Here is a 20618-nt window from a genome sequence, read left to right as displayed (position 1 = left end):
TAACCGGCAAAAAATAATTACCAGAACATGTACTTTTCCAGAAACACAAAGAATCTACAATACCTGAATCAAGCAAATTGCAGAAAGCAATGTGAATATACCCATGAGTAACTTTTAAACTTTGTAGCATATATAAAGTTTACAAAGGGCAGAGAAAGATATCCAAAGCTAAGTATTGTGGCCTAGGCCCCACCAGCAGAGTCCAATGGCTGACCTTAACCTATTCAAACTAACCAAACGAAAATTTCCTGAAATTGCTTACTTCTCTTGAAAATCTCTGGTGAGGATGCAAGAATGTTAAACCTGTAAAGCATCACAGTCAATTATCTCATACAGTGACTGCAGCACTAGCACAACAGAAGCAGCAAAAAAGATTCTACTATCTCAAAGTTTAGGGACAGCTATGAAATATTCTTTTGACAAGTGCTTACAAAAATTATAGACAGTTCACATTTTTAGCTGGCAGTAACCCAGTGATATGCACTGGAATCAACATTTTTAGCATTATAACATTTACCAAGGGTTCTACAATTGGCGTGTGTTTTTGAAACAATGAGCAATAAGAAAACTCCCAAAACGCACCCTGCTCAGACTGCTGACTCCAACTTTTGAAAATAATTTTACTTTTAACATTTTACTTCTGAGATTCCTGTACCCTGCCAGTGACAATTTGCTTAATAAATAAATTAAAACTATTCTAAGATAAATGTTTTATTAGGGTTTATTGTAATAAACTCAATGCAGAAAACCACAAACCAATCAATATGACACTTTTATAACAGGGAAGAGAATCTGCAGTAGAGTTAAATCCTTTGTTAGGTGTCAGTACAGATCTTTTAATGTAATTTGGAAGAATTCAAAACATTTTTTTCATAAAACTGTACATTCAATTCTGTATATAAATTACTGGTTTTAAATCACATCACATCAAGGTCAGCAGCAATGCATATTATCTGTCCTTCAGTGCCTAGATGTAATTCGCACAAAGCAAAGCAATCCAGATAGGCAAGAAGGCTGGCATATACTTCAGCATCACAGCTGAGTGGCAAAGTACACTGTGGTATTTCAACTGGGCTAGCTTTTCATGTATCTTTAATCATCTACTCAACTGAAACAAACTTAGGCAAACGTGCAAAGCGACTTGTTTAATGCTTTGCATTTGGCCACTTCAAGAGATAAAATATTTTTCATATCAGAGAACTGGAAAGGTCATCTAATGCAACACGTGAGCTACTAAACAAAGGAGTCCGGCATCCATATTCCATTTACCTTATTAGGGACATCCAAATTACAACTTGCTTCACAGAGTGCCATCACAATAGGAACATTCCCATCTTTGCAGGCTACATGCAGGGGAGTGTTGCCATGTCTGTCTTGAAAATCTACAAAACATCCTTGACTGATGAGAGTTTTAACTACTTCTATTTGACATCTTCTCACAGCAAGGTGTAAGGCTATATGACCATCCTGAAATAATAAGACAACATGTAAGGGAGATGTAATAATGCTAAAAATCAAAGCATTTTGCAGAGTCACCATCCTTTCGTGTAATTTGGTGTATCTCCTTGCCTCAAGAATCACAATGGCTTTTATTTCGAGTGTGGAGGCAGTGAGATGCACAGTATCTGTCAGAACAAATCAGTATGGGATGAAAGCAAATTTCTATTAAGCCACCAGGCTTTGCAGTGGAATGGATGAAATGCAAATACACATTCTTTACTAAGAGCTTCCCTAGGAGGCAAGAGAGTGGCCAACTGTAACAACCAGTTGAATATTGTAAACCACTCTAGTGTTTGCTTACAGAAATTAGTGATGCAAAAGTCATGCAATCTGCTTAGTGGTCAGTAACAATACAGACAGGGCTTTCTCTCTGCAGAATAACTAAAAGAGTGTGACTAGAAGCACATTTTAGAAGCAAAAGCATTTTTCTGAACTTGCTTTAGTAACTAACAGCAATAAAAGGACAAGCATACCAAAAGCGCAAGCAATTAAATGTTGAATTTCTTTCCTGGAATTATACCATGAAAGACAAAACCTGATTCTGAATTAAACAGAGCTACATTTTTAAATAGTTGGAATTTAGCTTATTAGAAATAGGTGTGATTTATCCAACCACTGGGAATCAAAAGCAAACAGTGAATCCACCTTTTTTTCTCTTAAGTTAACAGTTTGCTGCCAATAACAGAACCTAAAGTTCCTGCCATTTTTTTGCACAGTGAAACTCATAAGGTGGTAATTGAAGGTGATAATTGATAAGGTGATGATGAATCAGCAAAATCCCAACCATGGAGAAATAAACAGCAGGCAACTTTAAAGACTGCTGCAGTTACCAATAGCGTCTCTGTGCGAACTACTCAGAAAATCCACATCATGGAAGCAATGCTGGCTTGCAGCAAATGAAGCAATTCAAAAAGATGGCTCTGTGACACCTTTGATCTCTGGATGTAATTCCTGGCCAAAAGAAACTCAAATTAACCTTGTCTGTTGCATGAAGATCAGCCTCATGTTCTGCCAAGCATTCCACTATATCATGGTAACCTCTAGCAGATGCTGTCAGCAGTGGGGTCTCCCCTTCTTTGTTTTTAATGTTCACATTGCAACCTGCTTCACAGAGTGCTCTGGCAACAGAGTAGTAGCCGTGCCAAGCAGCACAATGCAGTGGGGTTTCTTCCTCCTATTAACATGGAAAATAAAAACAAATCAGAGCTGAACCAAATGCCAGGAGGAACAATCCCCCAGCCTGACTAAGAAAAACAGAAAGATGACACAAAAGAAAAAGGTATTGTACTTTCTAATGCTGACATTCTCAAAGCAAGAGAACGCCTTCTGATATACCACGTGATTATAGCAATGCACTAGATTTTCACCATACTTCTCACCATAAAACTATCTATTGACAACACCTTGCATATCTAGTCTTAATTTAGACGGTTCCATGCTCTTGAGCTAACTGTCTTGGTTCTCTCACTTGAAAACATCCTCTTTCATAAGAAACTTCTACAACCTGTGTGCTGAGAGACTAATCCAGTGTTTAAAACAGAACATCCACCAAGGAGATGCAAACCCCCGAACTCACAGAGCACAAACCACCATTCACACCTTTGTGATGTTGACTTTCGCCCTCTTCAAGCTTTTTGAGAGAACCTGTGTTTTATAACAGGAATTGGTTGGCCTTATTTGTAGAAGAAAAACAGTCTCCATGACTTACCTTGTCTTGAAAGTTTGGATTAGATCCAATGCTACAGAGAAACTGAACTACATCCACATGCCCATACCGAGCTGCGACATGGAGAGCGGTCTCCCCAGACTGCAATTACAGAAGAACATGGCACTGTAATTTCATGTGTCACTCTAGACTTACACTGCTGTGTACAACATGAATACCAGGTATGTACACTGCATGGGGTACTCCTCCCTCCCTGTAACCCAGTGGCACAACTTCAGTTAGCAGAGATCTTCCACTTATGAGCTGTAATTGTACAGACTTGACAGGTTATTTCCTCAAAGGCCTGACTTTTTCAGAACTTATTTTCCTACTTTACTTGTTCCAGGTCACAGCCACAACAGGATTTCTGAACAATATGAGAGGCAGCTGCATGGGCAGCTGGTGGTGAAACATACCTCCTACTTCTATTCATTCTATACCCATATGCCCCTCCTCTGCCTTATATAAACAAATGTAAGGAGCTTGCCTAACACCTTGGTATATCCTAGCATATTTGGGTCATTACATGTAATTATTTGCAACCTTTTATTGAAGTTGCATGAAAAATAAATGGCATTTTTATTAAGAGGGTAACCTCTTTCCTAGTAGCCCCATCAGCAGTCAAACACTAATTTTGCTAATGTGCCTTGCACTACTTCTCTAAGCAAACTGTATTTCACAAGTAAAAGTGCCTCTTTACTGCAGCTTTAGTTAGCATAAAAACACCACAATGGCATAAGATTTTAACAGCAACTAGTTTCTAGGGCAAATGTTGCTAAAGTAACACTGCTGGAGACAAGGTAAGTGCTCATCAGCCATAAATTGTTAGGCTTCATTATATTCAACTTAATAACAGTCAAATTTACTTGTCAGACAAAAGTGATTTTCAATCAAGAGGAATAAAACCCAGAATCACGATTTTGCCCTATGTTTCAATGAGAAATCTAGTTTTCAAGTGAAAATTAAGTTAAGTTTGTACTTCCCCACCTACCCACCATGTAGTCACCACACTTAAAATGCATGCTTGGTTAACATTTTTCAGGAAAACAATCAGTACATCCAGCTACTTTAAAGCTGTGTTATCACAACCCTATATGTCAGCTTATAAAACCACACTAAAAAACCCGGTCATATGGTTGGAATTACGGCACAGATGAAAATCATTCCGAAAGACCCTTCTCTTTGTTAAGATAAAGTTATAAGAAAGAAAGCTCTCTGCATGCAAAAGAATTCTTTGCTTACCTTATCCTTAACATCCAAGGGACATTTATTATCGTCAAGAAATTTCAGTGTTTCTACATGACCATGTCGAGAAGCCCAATAGATTGCGTTGGATCCAGCCTGTCATAAATATTCGACTACTGATCTTTTTGATCTTTTTAGAATCCTAATTCTAGGTTATCAGTTGAGGTATACATGCACTTTGATGTACACAGATATACTGAACAGATATTAAAGCGTACATGAATATATTTACTCAAAAAAAAAATTCCAATTAAATCAACAACCCCACATACCAACAATGACAACAAAACCCCCTGTATGCAAAGGATGACTAACGGGATTACTAGCTGCAAGGATAATCCTCTTCCTCTTTTTAAGGGAAGTTTTTTGGAAACAGTCATGAGATAAAAACCTTTCAGTTTCTGACTTTACCACTACAGACAATGAAGCAGACAGTGCTTCAAGTTTGTTTTAAATGAATCCCAGATTGTTACCCTATGTTTTGGAAAAAAGCTAGCTGCAAAGTATACCCTCTGTCACGTACCAGTTCTAGTTGCAATATCCCTCATCACTAAAATGTGTATTCATCATTCCATGATAAATAAAGCTCACCATTGTGTTTCAGGGCAATCACTAATTTGAACTAATTGAAGCAATTTTGCAAGCATGAACTATGTTTTAAGATTAGTATCATTCAAATTACTTCAGCTAATAAAGTGATCAAAATCAGAGGATATGCACTAGAAACAGATGACATTATTAAAGATTTGCTTTTATCTTTTTGCTGTAGAAGTCAGTAAATGGGCTCTACAGCCAGCATTTTTTAATTTTCATTACAACTTGGTTGGAACTGCTTGTCCTCTCCTATCTGTACCGAATAACTTACATAGAATGGTGACAAAGAAAAACCCTGACCTTATCTTGAACATCAATACGGGATCCATGCTTTAAAAGCAGCTGAAGCATCTGAATGTTTCCACAGCCAGCAGCAATAAGTAGTGGAGGTGTTCCATGCTAACAATGAAATACAAATGAGAACAATATATTCAATTTTTGAAGGTTTAAAGAAAGAAAGTGGAATAAAAGACAAGTACTGAATGGCATCTCTGGGTTTCCAGTTTCAAATTATGTCTTCATGTATAGAAATAATTTGTCCTTTTGACCAAAGGAATTTATTGCACGCCAATCTTCCAAATTTTTGGGGATGGATTCACATTTACTAAATGATACACCACACATTAAAGGTATGCTTTTCAAATCTGGAATATTAATGTTAAGCTCTCATTAGCCCAGTTTGGCAAGGACGATCCCCTTTGCAACTCCTTTATATCTACATACCTACATTTAAAGCTGGATTACCTAAAGTATTTGCCAAGACATAAGCCACCAGCAACATATAGGAAAGTTAAAAGGGTCTGCGCCTTTAAAACACAAAACCACTGATTTTTTTAAAGGTTCAAGACACCATCACAGTAAAATAACAGATGCTTGCACTTTACAGTGCTCTTCATGAATATTTCTCAAAATACAGATTTGGCAATCTGGTTATTACTACATATTCTGCCATGTTCATCTGCCACAAGAAACAACAACAAAGGCTGACATCTGATATACCACTGCTCTTGACAGCATAATTTCATTAATACTTTCTCAAAGGCCTAGGGGGGAAAAAAAACCCCAAACAACAACAACAAAACAAGAACAACTAAACCAAACAGAAAACCCCTCAAATATTTTATGTTCCATTTTCAGGTAGTTTGAGAAGTCTGCACACAGAACACATTAAATTTTTTCCTACAGAAAGTCAGAATCATTTCCCATCCACTGGTCTCTTCTTTTTGGGTGCTGTATTTCTATTTTACAACCATGCTGCTCTATTCAACAGGGTGATAGCTAGTCCCCCACGCACCTCAAGCAGACCCACACTACCTTGTTGGGTTGATTGACATCATAATTTGTCAGAGATCCCAGAAGGTGCTGTAATCCAGGAAAATTGTCATCATTGATGGCATGAATAATAGCTTTCATTACAAAAGAATCTTCCTCATCCTTGTAATTAAATGAGAAAGAAGAAAAATTATTAAAGGGAAAAAATCCCTATCTCAACTGCTGCCAAGACATGTAAAAAAAAACAAAGTAAAATTTTCAGTCTTCAGCTGCAAGCTGTAACCCTTTGTGAAGCGTTCGGCTAACGTGTTCGCAAGTTACATGAAAAGAAAACGCATGGAGAGTTGCACAGGGAAGATAATATGAATAAAAAGGGCTCTACAAAATATTTGACATTTGATCCTATTAATGCATTGAAAGATGAGGTTAACTAGCTCTAAACATATTAACATTCATAAGCTGCTGATCACAGGGGATTTGTGAAGCGTGTATTAAAACCTGGAGAGTAAGCTAAAGAAGGTTTTTTGATTTACAAAGATTTGTAATTACAAATCATACAGCAATTGCTTCTGACTATTTAAATCCAGTAGATGCAATATTACAAACTGAATATTGGCCAACTTAAAGATATCCGCCTTAAGTAACAGCTAGTGATACTGCTGTCTAGCATTCACTGAATCTAAGAGAATCTCAATGATTTTGAGTATTCTGTTAAAAATGCCATATTATTTTACTCTACACAGTGCTGTAAAAAATTCAGATGCAACCTTTTCGCATTATAGTTGTTACAGCACAAAAAATCCTCTTGAATAAAAACAAAGTTAGATGAATTTCTGGCTCTAGCTATCAGACTCGCCATGGTAATTAATAAATTCAACTTCAAGGTTTGTGACGTGCAGAAGATCAGACTACCGGTAACTGATCTCTGCAGCCTTATAATCTATTTCATCCTACATAAGAGATGGATTAATCGCCATATTTTCAACAACCCAATATTTCTGTTAAAATAATTTCAGAATACATTAAGTTTCAGATGTAGTAAAGCATTCTAAGCATGTAAGTATACACTTACCAGAGTATCATCACTTCTAGCGACACTCATGTTACTTCTGGACAAGAAAGATCTCGATAATCTTTGGCACAAGGATATTAAGCGCACTGATTGCTTTTCAAAAATAGAAAGAAAAAAAAAGCTACATTAAAAAAAAATTGAAAGGGAATACTGTCATATTAGCAAAACAAAGTGGAGCTTGAATTCAACACCCCCATCTCCTTTTTATACTGCATTTGAACCTTCAATTTCTTTTGGCATTTATAATGCAAGCAGGGTATACATATACACTAAGCAAAGCTATATATTATTTTAGGATCACTACTATTTCATCACGCTGTTCAAAATAAAGCAAACCTGATTTGTATCACATCCTCTGGCTTACACTGAAAACATTTAAATGTAACTATTTTAAAGCATTTACACAACAGAAAACCTAAACTGGGTGTGAATTAGTTGACAGCATTGCTTTAAATGCCAGGTTTCAAACCAGTTCAAGATATTCCTAGACCCACTATTTCATTTTAAGGCAGCAGACTAGTACTTGAATTTTATAAACACCATAGATATTCACCTATCACAGCCACTGAACTGCAGAAAAAAACCATTGTACTGCCTGCCTGAACATTTTGTGCCTTCAGACCACAGCTTAGCAAAATCATCCTATTTCCTGGCCTCTGTGACAATCAATAAAACTGCTTTTCTAATAACAGCGACTTCTCTTGTCTCACATCTCATCTCTCCTCATGATAAAAACATATTCCACATACAACATTCATGCCCTTGCTTAGTATCAGTGTGAACTCCCCTGTGTGTATGCTGGAGGAAGAGGTACCTCTCTCAATGAACTGCTCCTTGCACAAAGCAATGCTTTCAACTAATACCTTGCCTCACTTCTGAAAAAAATAACTGATGCCAACCTTCTGAATAGGTTGGCAATCTCAGACCAAAAATCCTCTGTAAGAGAGACTAGTTTTTCCCTCCTACTCTGTGAAGTGGTGGCATAAGTATTGGAGCATTTCATTCTGTGAGGCCTGCTTAAATAATGCTTTATTTATAGGGATTATTGTCACAAAAACATGTACCTACACTTAGAAATGCCTTAGAAATGTTAGAAAACATTACCAACACAGATGACAGCATACAGCTAGAGGCATAAAACTAAAAATCCATACACACACATTTGGATGCAGATCACTAACAAAGAAGTCTTCTCCCATACCACCGTATTCCAAATGACAAGAGGAATGGGTTTCTTCTTCCTCCTTCTTCATTCCTAAAGGCACTGATGGTTCCCTGGAGCAGGTAGTATCACTACTGCATTTGTATGTCACCAATTTTCTTATGATTAATTGAATTACTTACTTTCCATTTTCGTCGTGCTGCAAACTTTTTGAACTTCTCCATATTCACCGCAGAGGCTTTTCTACTAAGTGCTTGCTGGGTGTCTTTAGGCTATGTGCAACAGGAAAATAAAACCATAAATCACACAACTATATCCAGAACTTTCCTAAAATACCTTTCCGTATGCAAGACTCTATCCTTCAGTGATGACTTCCACTTACATTATAATAATACTGTAATAATAAAGTAATTGCAAGCACATAATTTTAACATCCACAGTATAGTGGCGCATGCAAATAGGATTTCCCGAGAAAATGCCCTGAAGAAAATACAGACCTAAGAATATTTCATGCAGTAGTAAATTTTTTTTTTCATTTTTAACAAAATAAGTCAACACTCAACAGAATATTCAGCTTTATCCTTCACCTCCCTCTATGACAGAGGTACTGGATGTCTCCAAAATAAATCCTGTCTTCCTGGAAGGCTTCCTGCAGATTTTAAATGCAATCAAACATTGTTCCAGTCTCAGTGTAATCACTTGGATATTGCATCAGCTACCCGTGGAGTATATCAAATTCAGACTATACGTTCCCATACTTGAAGTAATTTTTATGAAGAAATGCAGGTAAAGGTAGTGAAGGGAATGGGAAAGAGAAGATATGATCAGTGTGGTGGGGGAAAAATGCCTGGGAAGTTAAGATATAAAGGACCATAAAAGGGTACAAAACAACATGCCTTGTTGCAGAGTGGAGACCTGGGTCCTGGAGAGGCAAAACTGGGCAAAGCTTGTGGTATAAGAAATCATTTCAGAATGTTTCAACTATTCGAGATTATCCCACCAAAATTCAGCAAAGCACAGACAAATCTGTAGCTTGGTGTACAGGAGTAGAAATGTCTGCGCTACAATGCTGAATTGGACTGGAACAGTTGTGGCATGGGTAAATATTCTGCTAACTGGCTCTCTGGGAAGTGAAGGGGGTCAAATACCCACTGTGAATCCCTAACACCTGGGAAATCAATGGCACTGAAGAGGTTTATTACTCATAATCAGAATGAGGTATGGAATTTGAAAAAAAATTAAGTGGCAGGTTACCCATTAAGAAGAATGATAGGTCCCACTTCCTTCTTTTCAACCTTGCAATACCACAACAGCTCAAACAAAATCAAGCACTGTGGAACACTGAGAGAAGCAGACCACTGCCCTGCATTAACTGCTTTCTTCAGTTTAAAGAGAAAGGACAGAAGAGATGACCCTTTTCTATTTTTTTCCTCCAATACAAAGAAGGAGATTAAAAGATTAAAAACATGACAGGAAACTGACCAAGAATCAGAGAATGTATCTTAGTGCAATGCTCCCTGAAGATTAGCTTCCCTGCCTAAGCACCAATCTCAATAGAGGGCTATGTCCCTGCTGATGACTTACATAGAGGATATATTAAAGAAGTCCACATTCTGCACCTATTAGCTTTCATACAGACAGCTTTCCAAAACAGTAAGTTATATTAAACTGTTATGCCAATTTTCCATGTTAAGGAACTTGCAAAATGAAAGCGAAGTATGAAATGAAAAATGATTAAAAACAGGGTAACAATTAATGACATGCTAACCTTGATCCAAGGATGCAGCAAACTATCTTGAATAGTCATTCTCTTCCTTTAATAGAATAAAAGGCAAAACTGTTTCAGATAGTAAAAAATACATACAGCTCTGAGTTTGTTAAACTAACATCTAAAAATATAATGTAAATTTAAAACACTAGAGACATAGGCTGCAACAGTGTATACACAAGAGAAACAACTCACTTTGGATCCTTGACTAGAAGTCTTTGTATAAAATCTTTAGCTAGGGCACTGGTATTACTGAAGAACTCTTCTTCAAATTCATAATTCACAGCAGACACATTTGCTAATGTTTCCTGTTTGGTTTCTCCAAGAAATGGTGATGCACCACTTAGTCTGCAAGACAGACAGAACATTCCTCTCATTTAATGTTGTAACATTGCTGTTCCAACCTTCTGAGGTCAACTAACAGTAGAAAAGTGAACATTTTTATTTTCTGCTCTAAGACTGCAAACAGACTTTCAGGAAGATGTGCAGGGCAAAAAGCTTTGTTGTAATTTCAGGGAATATTGACCAAGATAAAGCCACTGTGGATATATAGATCTGAAGACAGCTTCCCCTGCTATCTCAGTGCTGATTAATGGCCTTCTTTCAGTAAATATATTATTAGTTTATGATTGTTCAACTTGAATCATGATGTGCAATCAAAATGGTTTGACTTCTGCAAACACCACTGAAAACCCAGATGACAGAATCAGAATTAAAAAAAAAGAAAAAAAAAAAAAAAAGAAAAAGCATTTGCAAGAGCACCCATAGATTTTGGTACTTACAGAATATAAGTTATTACACCGATGCTCCTGGAGTGAAAGGTAAAAAAAAAACAAAAGGGTGAGGGACGGGGAAGAGAAACAGATGGAGGGATAGAGAGAAGAGAGAGAAAAAAAAAAGGTTAGAACATAAGAATAATCAAGAGAGATTTACTTCAAATAAGATTCAATAACTTACCACATATCTGCTTCAAGACCAAGAGGCTCATAATTTACTATTTCAGGAGCTAAAGGAGAAAGCAAGAAGATCAGTACCTAGTCAGAGAACAGATCTATGTCACTCTGAGCCTATATATGTCAGAGATAATAAGCTGTTGATAGATAAAAACACCTTAATGCAAGTCTAAGTTGGAACTGAATGATACAAATTGCTTATTTACATTTCAAAATGTCATGAATTACACACAAAGTGCATAATCTGTATCTCAGCCAAGCCAAGCTGTGCCACAAATTCTGTTTCATAGACAGAAAATAATAGTTTGAAGAAAAACCAGTTTTCTCACCAACAAACTCTGGTGTTCCGAAGATATTTTTGAATTCATTTCCAAAGTCAATTTTGTGCGCTAAACCAAAATCAATAATCTTGATTCGAGGCTTTGGTACATTCCTGTCCAACAACATTATGTTTTCAGGCTTTGAGAGGGAGAAAGGGAGAGAGAAGGAGAGATTATATATAGGTACAAAATGCGCGATACATATCAGCATTATTCAGCACTGAACACTCAGTCTAAAATTCTGTCTTCAATAGAAAAATCCACCTTTTCCTATTATGATGTAACGTATGTTAAAAATTAACTACAGTAAATTAGGATTTCATGTTGATGACAGAGTGCTACAATTACCACAGGGGCAAGCTTTTAGCTCTTGCAGATATAACAGCTGCAGTTTTCTTGTGGACTGACCATAAGTGAAACATGCTGTCTTCCGTGAAGACCACAACCTCTGTACAACAGCCATTCAACCAGTCCTGGGAACTTGCAAGAAGCAAAGTCATATAAACTAGCATTTGGGCTTGGTTAACATTACTCATTGAAAGAAGTTTCTTTCACACTACAAGCAGTCAGGGAGTGTATCTTGTTGCCTTTGAATCTCCAACATAAACTTTTGGAGTAGTTCAGCTCCCAGATTTTAATGTTTGACATACTGACAAAAAACAAAACAGAACAGGTTCTCATGCCTTTTCTATCTTATTTTAAAATACAAACTTTGGATTATTTTATAACAAAGATTTGCAAAACCAGAAATTAAGTTAGGAGGTAAAATCTCAATATTACCAAAGGAGCCTGCTTTTACACTCTATCACTTTCGTTAGTATACAGAACCAGTTATTTAGTATCTGTATCCTGACATGTCCATAAGCTGGCATGCTTTGAAAAGTTCCTTGAGTTGCATCCATCTTTGTTCAGGACTTCTGGAGTCAGCTCAGCTTTTCATCATCACCCTTCTTTTACCTCTCTTCCCCAATGAGATGGGCTGATATGTGCAAATATAATATTCCTCCTTCCCTTCCTACATTTCTATTGCATACTCCTATTGTTCTGCATACTTTGAGTCCTGTTGCATACAATTCTTATGTTTTTGGTATCTGGTGAAACGATGATTTGTATTATTACAAGCACACTGGCCAAAATTTACATTTCATATTGTAACGAATGTATGTCTTAACTAGATTCACAATTTTTTCTCTTGTTAACTGTCGTATAAAGACCAAGTATACTATTGTAGGCAATGAAGATGAGACTGGGAAAGGTATGCTTGTTCTAAAAATCATTTCCTTCCCTACCTCATGCTCAGAACACAGCACCCCTTTCAGAAGTGCACTGCAATGTAACAATTATGCCTCCTTTTCCTATTATGGATATAGCTGCCAACTTCAGGGTATGTTCAGCTGCCTACCTCTGAAAAAAAATCTTACAGAGAAAAACATTCTGGAATCAAAACATTAAGAAAGCAATAACTGAGTTTAGATACAAAAGATCTCTTTTTATTACCAAAAGGATGCAATTTAACAGGCTTTCAGAAAATGAATAAAAAAGCCCGAAGAGCAAAAAAAGCAAACAAAATGATTTGCTCAGTTTGCTCCATAAGAATTTTTGTATTTAACTCTGTACTTTTTCAATTTAGTACCTATAGATAATATTCATGGGAACATAAAACAGCAAAAAAAAGTTTAAAAAACACATCCTGGTCAGATTATTTCATCCAGATCCCATTTTCATTACATAAAATCATAATCATCATTTTTATTTTGAGACTGCTTCCTCAGAATGGTTTAATTTCATCGGAAGATACCATTTTCTGTGAAGAATCTTACATTAAAACCAGATGGGAACTATTTATGGTTCAGTAATTTTCTTTTCAATGGCTGACCTCTTCCCCGTCTACATAAGCTAGCAAAACAAAACTGCTGCCAAGGTCTGCATGACAGCAGATTTGTGGCTGGTGTTACAAAGGACTTTAACAGAAATTGCTTACAGTTGTCGAAGTTTTTATTTGCTCAACACACCTTAAGATCAAAGTGGGCAATTTGCAGAGAGTGGAGATACTGAACACCATTAAGTATCTGCTTGAGGAATTCTGTGGCTTCCTCCTCTGTGAGAGATTCTTTCTCAGCTAAGAAGTCGAAGAGCTCTCCACCTGCAACACTTGGAGAGCAGAAGCAGAGTTACTGATGAGCTTCCTTTATCCAGCGGATTCCTTTTAGCGTAAGTAGTCTCAAATCAGCCTTGAAACGGATATAGATGCTTTGAAATTTGTCAATACCAAAAAGAACATCAAAATAACTTAATTCAATACCCCACATAGTTAGTAACTACTCCTCATCATCCTGAAAGGAATACAATGTAAAGAGTTTTATTTTCTAACAAAAGAAGGTTTAAAATATCCAAACACATATAGTTGGCTGTATCTAAATTTAAACTAAGTAAAACCCACCCACTCTCTGTATGCACATTTAAAATAATATAATTAAATGTGGAGTAAGTATACTGAAAACATACCACTGTAATGGGACATCTAGAAAATAAAACATGAATTGGCTCCTATCAGTAAAACATCAGATTTCCAACCACGCTCTCCCCCATAGAAAAATACAAAATTTAAAGTTTACTGTGAAACAGATACTGGTAGCTGCCCTACTGTTCAGTTTCTAAAGTCCTCAAAGCATCCAACTCTTTGAAAATTCAGCCTTTGAAATAGTGTATGACATTCAGCATGTACGTTGTATGTTCTCTAACATTACCACACTTTTTCTGCAATGAAAAGCCACTACTGCCCCCAAGTCTATTTCCAGCAAGTGTTTTTGCTGTGCAGGCAGAAAGAGGGGTAAGAAGTGAGGAAGGTACAGAAGCACATCTAGATTTTTGCATTTGAGGAAGCAGAATAAACTGAAGATGACCCTTTTCTCAGCTCTGTCAGCAGTTTGGCAGGAGAGACGATAACTGTCAACAGAAAAAACATACTGAAGTGAACAGGAAACATGAACTACAACTATTCTAAAACAACTGATCTTCTCTCAGTTTAAGGACATTCATGGAGATGACTGTCTACTGTGGCAAACTGTTTTTCCTGTTTATAAAAGTAGTTTTATTACTTAGAAATGTCTTAGAGACCATAAAGATGGTCATATTACCCCCTATATTTTGCACTGTATTGGCATCAGAAAGTATACCCTAATTAATGTTGCCTTTCTGTAGGGAAAAAATATAATCTGTTCACAATTTAAATTTCTGATTATGAAAAATAATGGGATTAACACATAACAATAGCTAAAGAGTCTGTGCAAATTTCTGGAAATACATTTGACTACCATGTCAACTTTTCAAGAGACTTGATCTGCATTATTGTAATGCAAATTGCATGAAGAGTGTATTTTAATGAGTTCTTGGAGCTTTCACTGAGCTGCCTAGACAATAATGAGAGTATTGTTTTTGGTATTATTTGTGTTGTAGTATTTTCTGCATGAAAGAAATTACTGAAACAAAATGCCATTAAATGTAAGAATTGTAGACTGGAAGGGAGGTAATTTTTTTTTTAAGAGACATTAAAATAGAATTTTTAAATATTAAATGCAGTTCATTATTCTACAGAGGCTGGTCAGAAAAATCTTACAAATGGATATATGTGCATATTCTCTTATTCTTTGCTTCCAACTGAAAACACAGGAAAAGGTTTTCAGGCAAAGGTCTGTATCTGCAGCATTTTGTGATAATGAACAGAAACCTGGACGGTGACAGTGCTGGCACTTCTCTTCATTTCCAGTTATTGGGCTAAGAGACTTAGATATCCATGGAACTTGTTTCCATGTGTTTCCAAGTGGATGTCTGCTGCATTTGCCAGGAGGCTGTTAGCTGGAGCACAGCCATGCCATGCAGAGCAGACTCATTGTGGTGGCTTCCCCAGCTGTGGGCAGCTGCAGAAGCAGTCACAGCAAACCCCAGCACCTCTGTGCACTCAGCATGGTTTGTCACTGGGCTGTCACACAGTTTGGTGAGCTGGCAGAGCTGGACCCTTGGCTGAGGAAGAGTCCCAAAGACTCCACCAAACACATGGTTATATGTTCACTTCTTATGTGAAACAGTGAAAGTGCAGGATGATGCTAAAGCATCAGAAATGCAAAAGAAGTACTCAAAGCACACATTTTCAGCAACAGCAACTTGCAAGACTGTGTTGACCATCCTGCAGTCCAAAACAGACTGTGACTGTGTCACACAGGTATTGGTATGTTTTATGGCTGCTACAGTTTAGTCTCATATCTACTGGCATATTAAAGATAGACAGTTTCTGTGAAACTTATTAATCATCCATAAACAAGTGGCACCGATTACACACCTTCCTTTTAGATCCACAAGAATGACTTAATTCCCAACGTTTGATTATTTTCAAGGTACCTAACAAAGAAATGTAACTGTGTTTGTGTAAAATGGAAAGAGTCTCCTTCAGGTTCTTATCTGCAATCGTTCCATTTTGTGCAATTTTGCATCCTAAAAGTTCACACTGCATGAAATCACAAGTTTTATGTACATGCACTTTTATGCATCCCAAAGATGTCACATTTGTGAGTAGTTAATTGCATGAGATCACATATGGCTTTTCTCTAGCACTGCTGAGTACTATCCTGTCATTGCCACAGGTTAGTTTTAGTAACATTTCTTTTACTAGGCCTTATACTAGAGTAAAATTGAATGTTACCTGTATTTCACAGGTAATATACCTAGTGCTCATGAGTCTTAAAACTGAGGTCCAGAGAACCTAACTGGTTAAAAGCAAGAAAACAAACAAACAAACAAAATCCTGATTTTTTTCCCTTAAAATTTGAAGCTAGTTAACAAAAGTTGTAGATTTTTCTTAAGTGCTGTGTGCTTCTTTAGATGCCTAAGTACTGTGACCCTAAGTGACTTGGTAACCCTATACTTAAGGAGTGGGTGGGTGAAGAGCTAGATGTAATATACTCACAGCTTTCTTCTAGAAGCAGCTGTACCTGTGGTCTACAGGATTTTAGTGTTTTCCTTCACATTATGCATCTTAGCCTTAATGCCTAGGGTGAGATCCTATGCAGGTCCACCTCACTGCAAGGCAACTACTTCAAGAAAATCACATAGGTTTAATACAGCTTCCTTTACAAGTTTCACTTCCACAATTAATTCACTGCATTATAGAGACCCAGGTCTATAATCAGAACCTGTTTTCATACATTTTATTATCAAATTATATACCTAAAATCACTACATGATCTTGACTGGACTTTCAGATGTCACAGGTCAAAGAAACTTATTAGAACAAGCCAATAGAGACACGAGCTACGTAAGCTATTGCAGTCTTCACAAACTTCCTAAAATCTTGTCAGGTTTTCAAGCCTAGCCCTGCACCTCAGCCAGGATAACAGAGTCCCACGGTAAACAAACACTGCATATTTTACTATCCCAGGGTCTCCTTAAGAGGTGGAGCCAGAAACCAAGCAGAAACACCATTCCACCACCACTGCACATGTGCACATCCCATCTCACACACAAATACAATCTTAACCTAAAGGAGAAGGGGCAGACAACTCCATACATCAGCCCTACAACTGATCTTTTTGAATGTCACCTTCTCCCAAGTTCCACTGGCTCCACTTCTATTACAATTCCTCAGCCTTGTTTCTAAGTTAGCTTTAGTGTGGCTGGTGCATGAATGCCTTGTTGAAATCTGACTGAAACCAGGTCATTACACAGGTTTCCAGAGCCATGCAAACTGCCTTCAGGGCTCTGCAGAGAGGCCAATGCAGCCAGCATCTAGCAGACTGCCATCAGCCAGTGGCTGGATAGACTGCTTCTTCAAGTGAGTAGAGGCAAGAGGTTAACCAAGCACTAATGTTTCTTCCTGTAGAGCACTTCGGAGTGTCTGTACCTAGTATATTCTGGAAGCACAGTTCTCTTCAATTTCTGTTTGCTGGTAGGAATTAGCACACAGCTTTCTGAGAAGTTCATCTGTGCTGTAACATGACTCTGATCGCCAAAGTGCTCATAAATAACTGATGGGGAACAACCTATATTCCTTCAGATTAACAGAAGAGCTTGATTACAGTCAAGTCACAGCTAATTCCTTTACAGCTGCAAAGTCCCTATGTTTTCCTTCACACAGTTTTTTTTAAGCATTAATTCTTTAATATTCCTACATAAAAGTTTGCTGCTTATATTTAAACCAAGTCACAATTTTGCAGTCATCATAGGTTGTTCAATTATTTTGCTCAATAAACCAAGAATTTGTGACTGATGGAGATGACAATTTTAATCATAAAGGGCGTGTTACATTATTGACCATGATATAACGCAGAAAGCCGTAAGGGCTCAGTAAATCTATTTTCACTGTTATAACATGACTACATTTTATAGCGTTTTTGAGTAGCAGAGCACATTTTCATAAATACTTTGTATAAGTATTTTCACTAAGAGAGAAAAGCCCTGATGCTAATAAAATAAAGCTTTGGTCAACAGCATTCTTTTTTATAAAATGCCAAAGTGGTAAAAGCATTCTCAAAGGAAGGTCTGCAACCCACATATCTCCCTCTGGGAATGAAAATATATCACCTCTGGGGAAAAAGGGTTTCTGGATAGCACTTTTGCAAGTTGCCAGACTTTCTTAACTATGAAATGGAACTGTTCACCAGATCTCAGAGGAAGTCATTATGGGAACCTACACAGGGAACTTAGAACTAATTAACCTTCACAGTCAGTGTGGTCACCTTGTAACAACTCAGTCATATGTCAAGTTGATCACACTGCTCATATAGTAACAGCACGTAAATGGTAATTAATGATTATCTAAGGATTTCTAATAAAGTTAAAAAGCCACAAACAAACCCCCAAACCCAAATGCAAGCCACTTGTTTGAAGAAAATTAACCTTGTAAGTTGAAGCTTACAAAGTTTAACTTGCCTTGCTTACATTCTGAAGCAACATAAACTAGTCAAATTAAAGAGCTCCACAACCATTTTATCTCATTTTTTAAAAGCAGGTTTGATAAGTTATCTGAACCCTTCTCTAATCCATGTCAACTGCAAAATAAATGCTTCCTCTAAGCATCCTGTGGTCAAATGGCTGCTGTATGACCCTTTCCATTCCTCTAAAACAGAAGTTATCAGTCAGCCAAGGACTAGACTGAAAAATTGCTACTTCAGTTTTATTTAAGGTTAAGTGGTTTTACCTCCACTGCTTTTCACAACCTTTATGAATTGTGCAGTTACCAACGCACTCATCAGAAGTACAAAATGTACCATATTTTGAAAGAGCAGAACAAGTCAGTTAGCTGTTTCCTACTCATGGAGAAACACTGCACTTAGCTTTTTCTTTATCTAGCTACCAGAAATATCAAGACATGTTACAGCATCGCTATGCCTCATCATTTTCCTTTGTCCAGCTTCCATTAGACACACCAACTGTAATGAAATAACCTTTTCAGTGTGACTGAATTCTTCAGTTATATTAAGCAAGAAAAACATTAGACTCAGAAATGCCAGCCAGAACACAGGCTAAGATTTAGGCAATTAAGTCCCACTAAGAGGAAGGTCTGAACACTCCTGTGAGTATTTCCTGCCCCAAACATGGCTGGTATTCAGGCTGTCATCACTAATGCTCCCTAAGTGCCCAGAGTCTAAAAAATGCACATGGTTACAGACACTTTGGCCCAGAGGAGAGCCTTAGTATTTTGATCATGCCTAAGACATTAAAATTTAACATATGAGGACAATTCAGGTTTAGCATAAAAGAGTGCCATGTGTTTTGCTCAGGGACTGCAGAGCCCAGAAGCCAAGTGCTCTCTCTTCATAACATGTTCAGGGCACTGCAGAGTTGCACTGGCCCTAGCTCCTTTCTTTTCATCCCTGTCAAACCTTCATTCTCGCCTGTCTACATACCCTTTGTGAATCTATCTGTGGGCTCACAGTTTGGGATTTTGGAGTAAAAAGCTGGAATATTCACAAGTTCACACTGCAGAGATTGCTTACCTGCTGCTACGTCCCAGTAAGCACTAGAGATTCAATCCTCCTCTCAAAATTCAGTACTTGAGAACAACTTTCTTATAACTTACAGGTAAAATCAGCAAAAACCTCAGACCTATTTGTATCAAAAGACAACTGAAACTTAAACTCCATGCAGATGTCAAGCTTCTCTGGAAGCTAAGCTATTATAAATATAAAAAGTTAAATGAGCTCCCAGTAAGGTAGAAATCTAAGCAGTTTGTAATTATGTCCTTTTATTTATTCTTCATGAGCATCTCATGAGGTCATCAGAATTTTTATACATGAATCTATCATCCTTTTCTTGCTCTGTTGTTTTGGTTGATATGATGAAGGTACCAATAACATGGCAAACCTCTCAGACACTGTGATGCTAAGGACAAAATTTTAAAGAAAGTATATAAGAACTTTTTTAAAAAGCATAAGCCTAGTATTTAATACACAGTGACTTGTAAGTCAATGTCATTCCTCTGTCTGAGCTGACACTTTAAAAGCTTTCTTCTTTTTTTTTTCTGAAGTTCAGCAAGTTATTCATCATTCAGAACTATGCTACAAGAGCTGTCTTCAGTTAAGATTTCCAATTCAGAAATGAAGGTGTTTCTTGCAGAGAAAAACTCCATCCATAACTTCCCACTAAAAAGAGTCAGCTATTGCTATCAAGCTATTTTAAAAGGTGAGACCATCTGCCTTACTTTTGAGCATTCTAAGGAGCTACTATATAGTTTAAGATAAGGGTATTCATTCTTTGCAGTTGAACTGAGAAACCATAACCAAGGCTCTACAAAGCACCACACACAGTATATTCTGTAGGTCTGTAGTCTAAATGAAAACATAAGTAAAGCGGAAGGAAAAACACAACAGAAGAGTCAGATTATGCATCTCAGGTCAGCAAAAGGGGAACCAAGTAGATGCAAAACATGCTTGAGGAAAGAAAATAATCTACTGTGCAACAGAAGCATCTGTGTTTTCTACCCTGTGAAGTCTGAGAAAATTATGGCTTCAGCAGAACTCACTGAAATGGCAAAGA

General features: G+C 37.2%; 1 protein-coding gene across 1 annotated transcript in view; it reads right to left on the bottom strand.

Annotated features, from left to right (window-relative positions):
* DAPK1 (death associated protein kinase 1) overlaps positions 1-20618 on the bottom strand; it is a 99083-nt gene that overhangs the window by 22577 nt on the left and 55888 nt on the right. The window contains exons 3-16 of the mRNA XM_005154925.3: positions 13604-13742; positions 11601-11730; positions 11276-11324; positions 11101-11127; positions 10514-10666; positions 10319-10364; positions 8733-8822; positions 7389-7481; positions 6359-6478; positions 5345-5443; positions 4448-4546; positions 3209-3307; positions 2477-2674; positions 1270-1467 (exon numbers count right to left, since the gene is read on the bottom strand). Coding sequence (XP_005154982.1) covers positions 1270-1467; positions 2477-2674; positions 3209-3307; positions 4448-4546; positions 5345-5443; positions 6359-6478; positions 7389-7481; positions 8733-8822; positions 10319-10364; positions 10514-10666; positions 11101-11127; positions 11276-11324; positions 11601-11730; positions 13604-13742 — 1540 coding nt within the window. The remainder of the gene's footprint in view (positions 1-1269; positions 1468-2476; positions 2675-3208; positions 3308-4447; positions 4547-5344; positions 5444-6358; positions 6479-7388; positions 7482-8732; positions 8823-10318; positions 10365-10513; positions 10667-11100; positions 11128-11275; positions 11325-11600; positions 11731-13603; positions 13743-20618) is intronic.

Source organism: Melopsittacus undulatus, chromosome Z, assembly GCF_012275295.1.
Source record: "Melopsittacus undulatus isolate bMelUnd1 chromosome Z, bMelUnd1.mat.Z, whole genome shotgun sequence".
Lineage (NCBI taxonomy): Eukaryota > Metazoa > Chordata > Aves > Psittaciformes > Psittaculidae > Melopsittacus > Melopsittacus undulatus.
The sequence above is the reverse complement of the archived record's forward strand: the minus strand, read 5'-3'. Positions and strand labels throughout refer to the sequence as shown.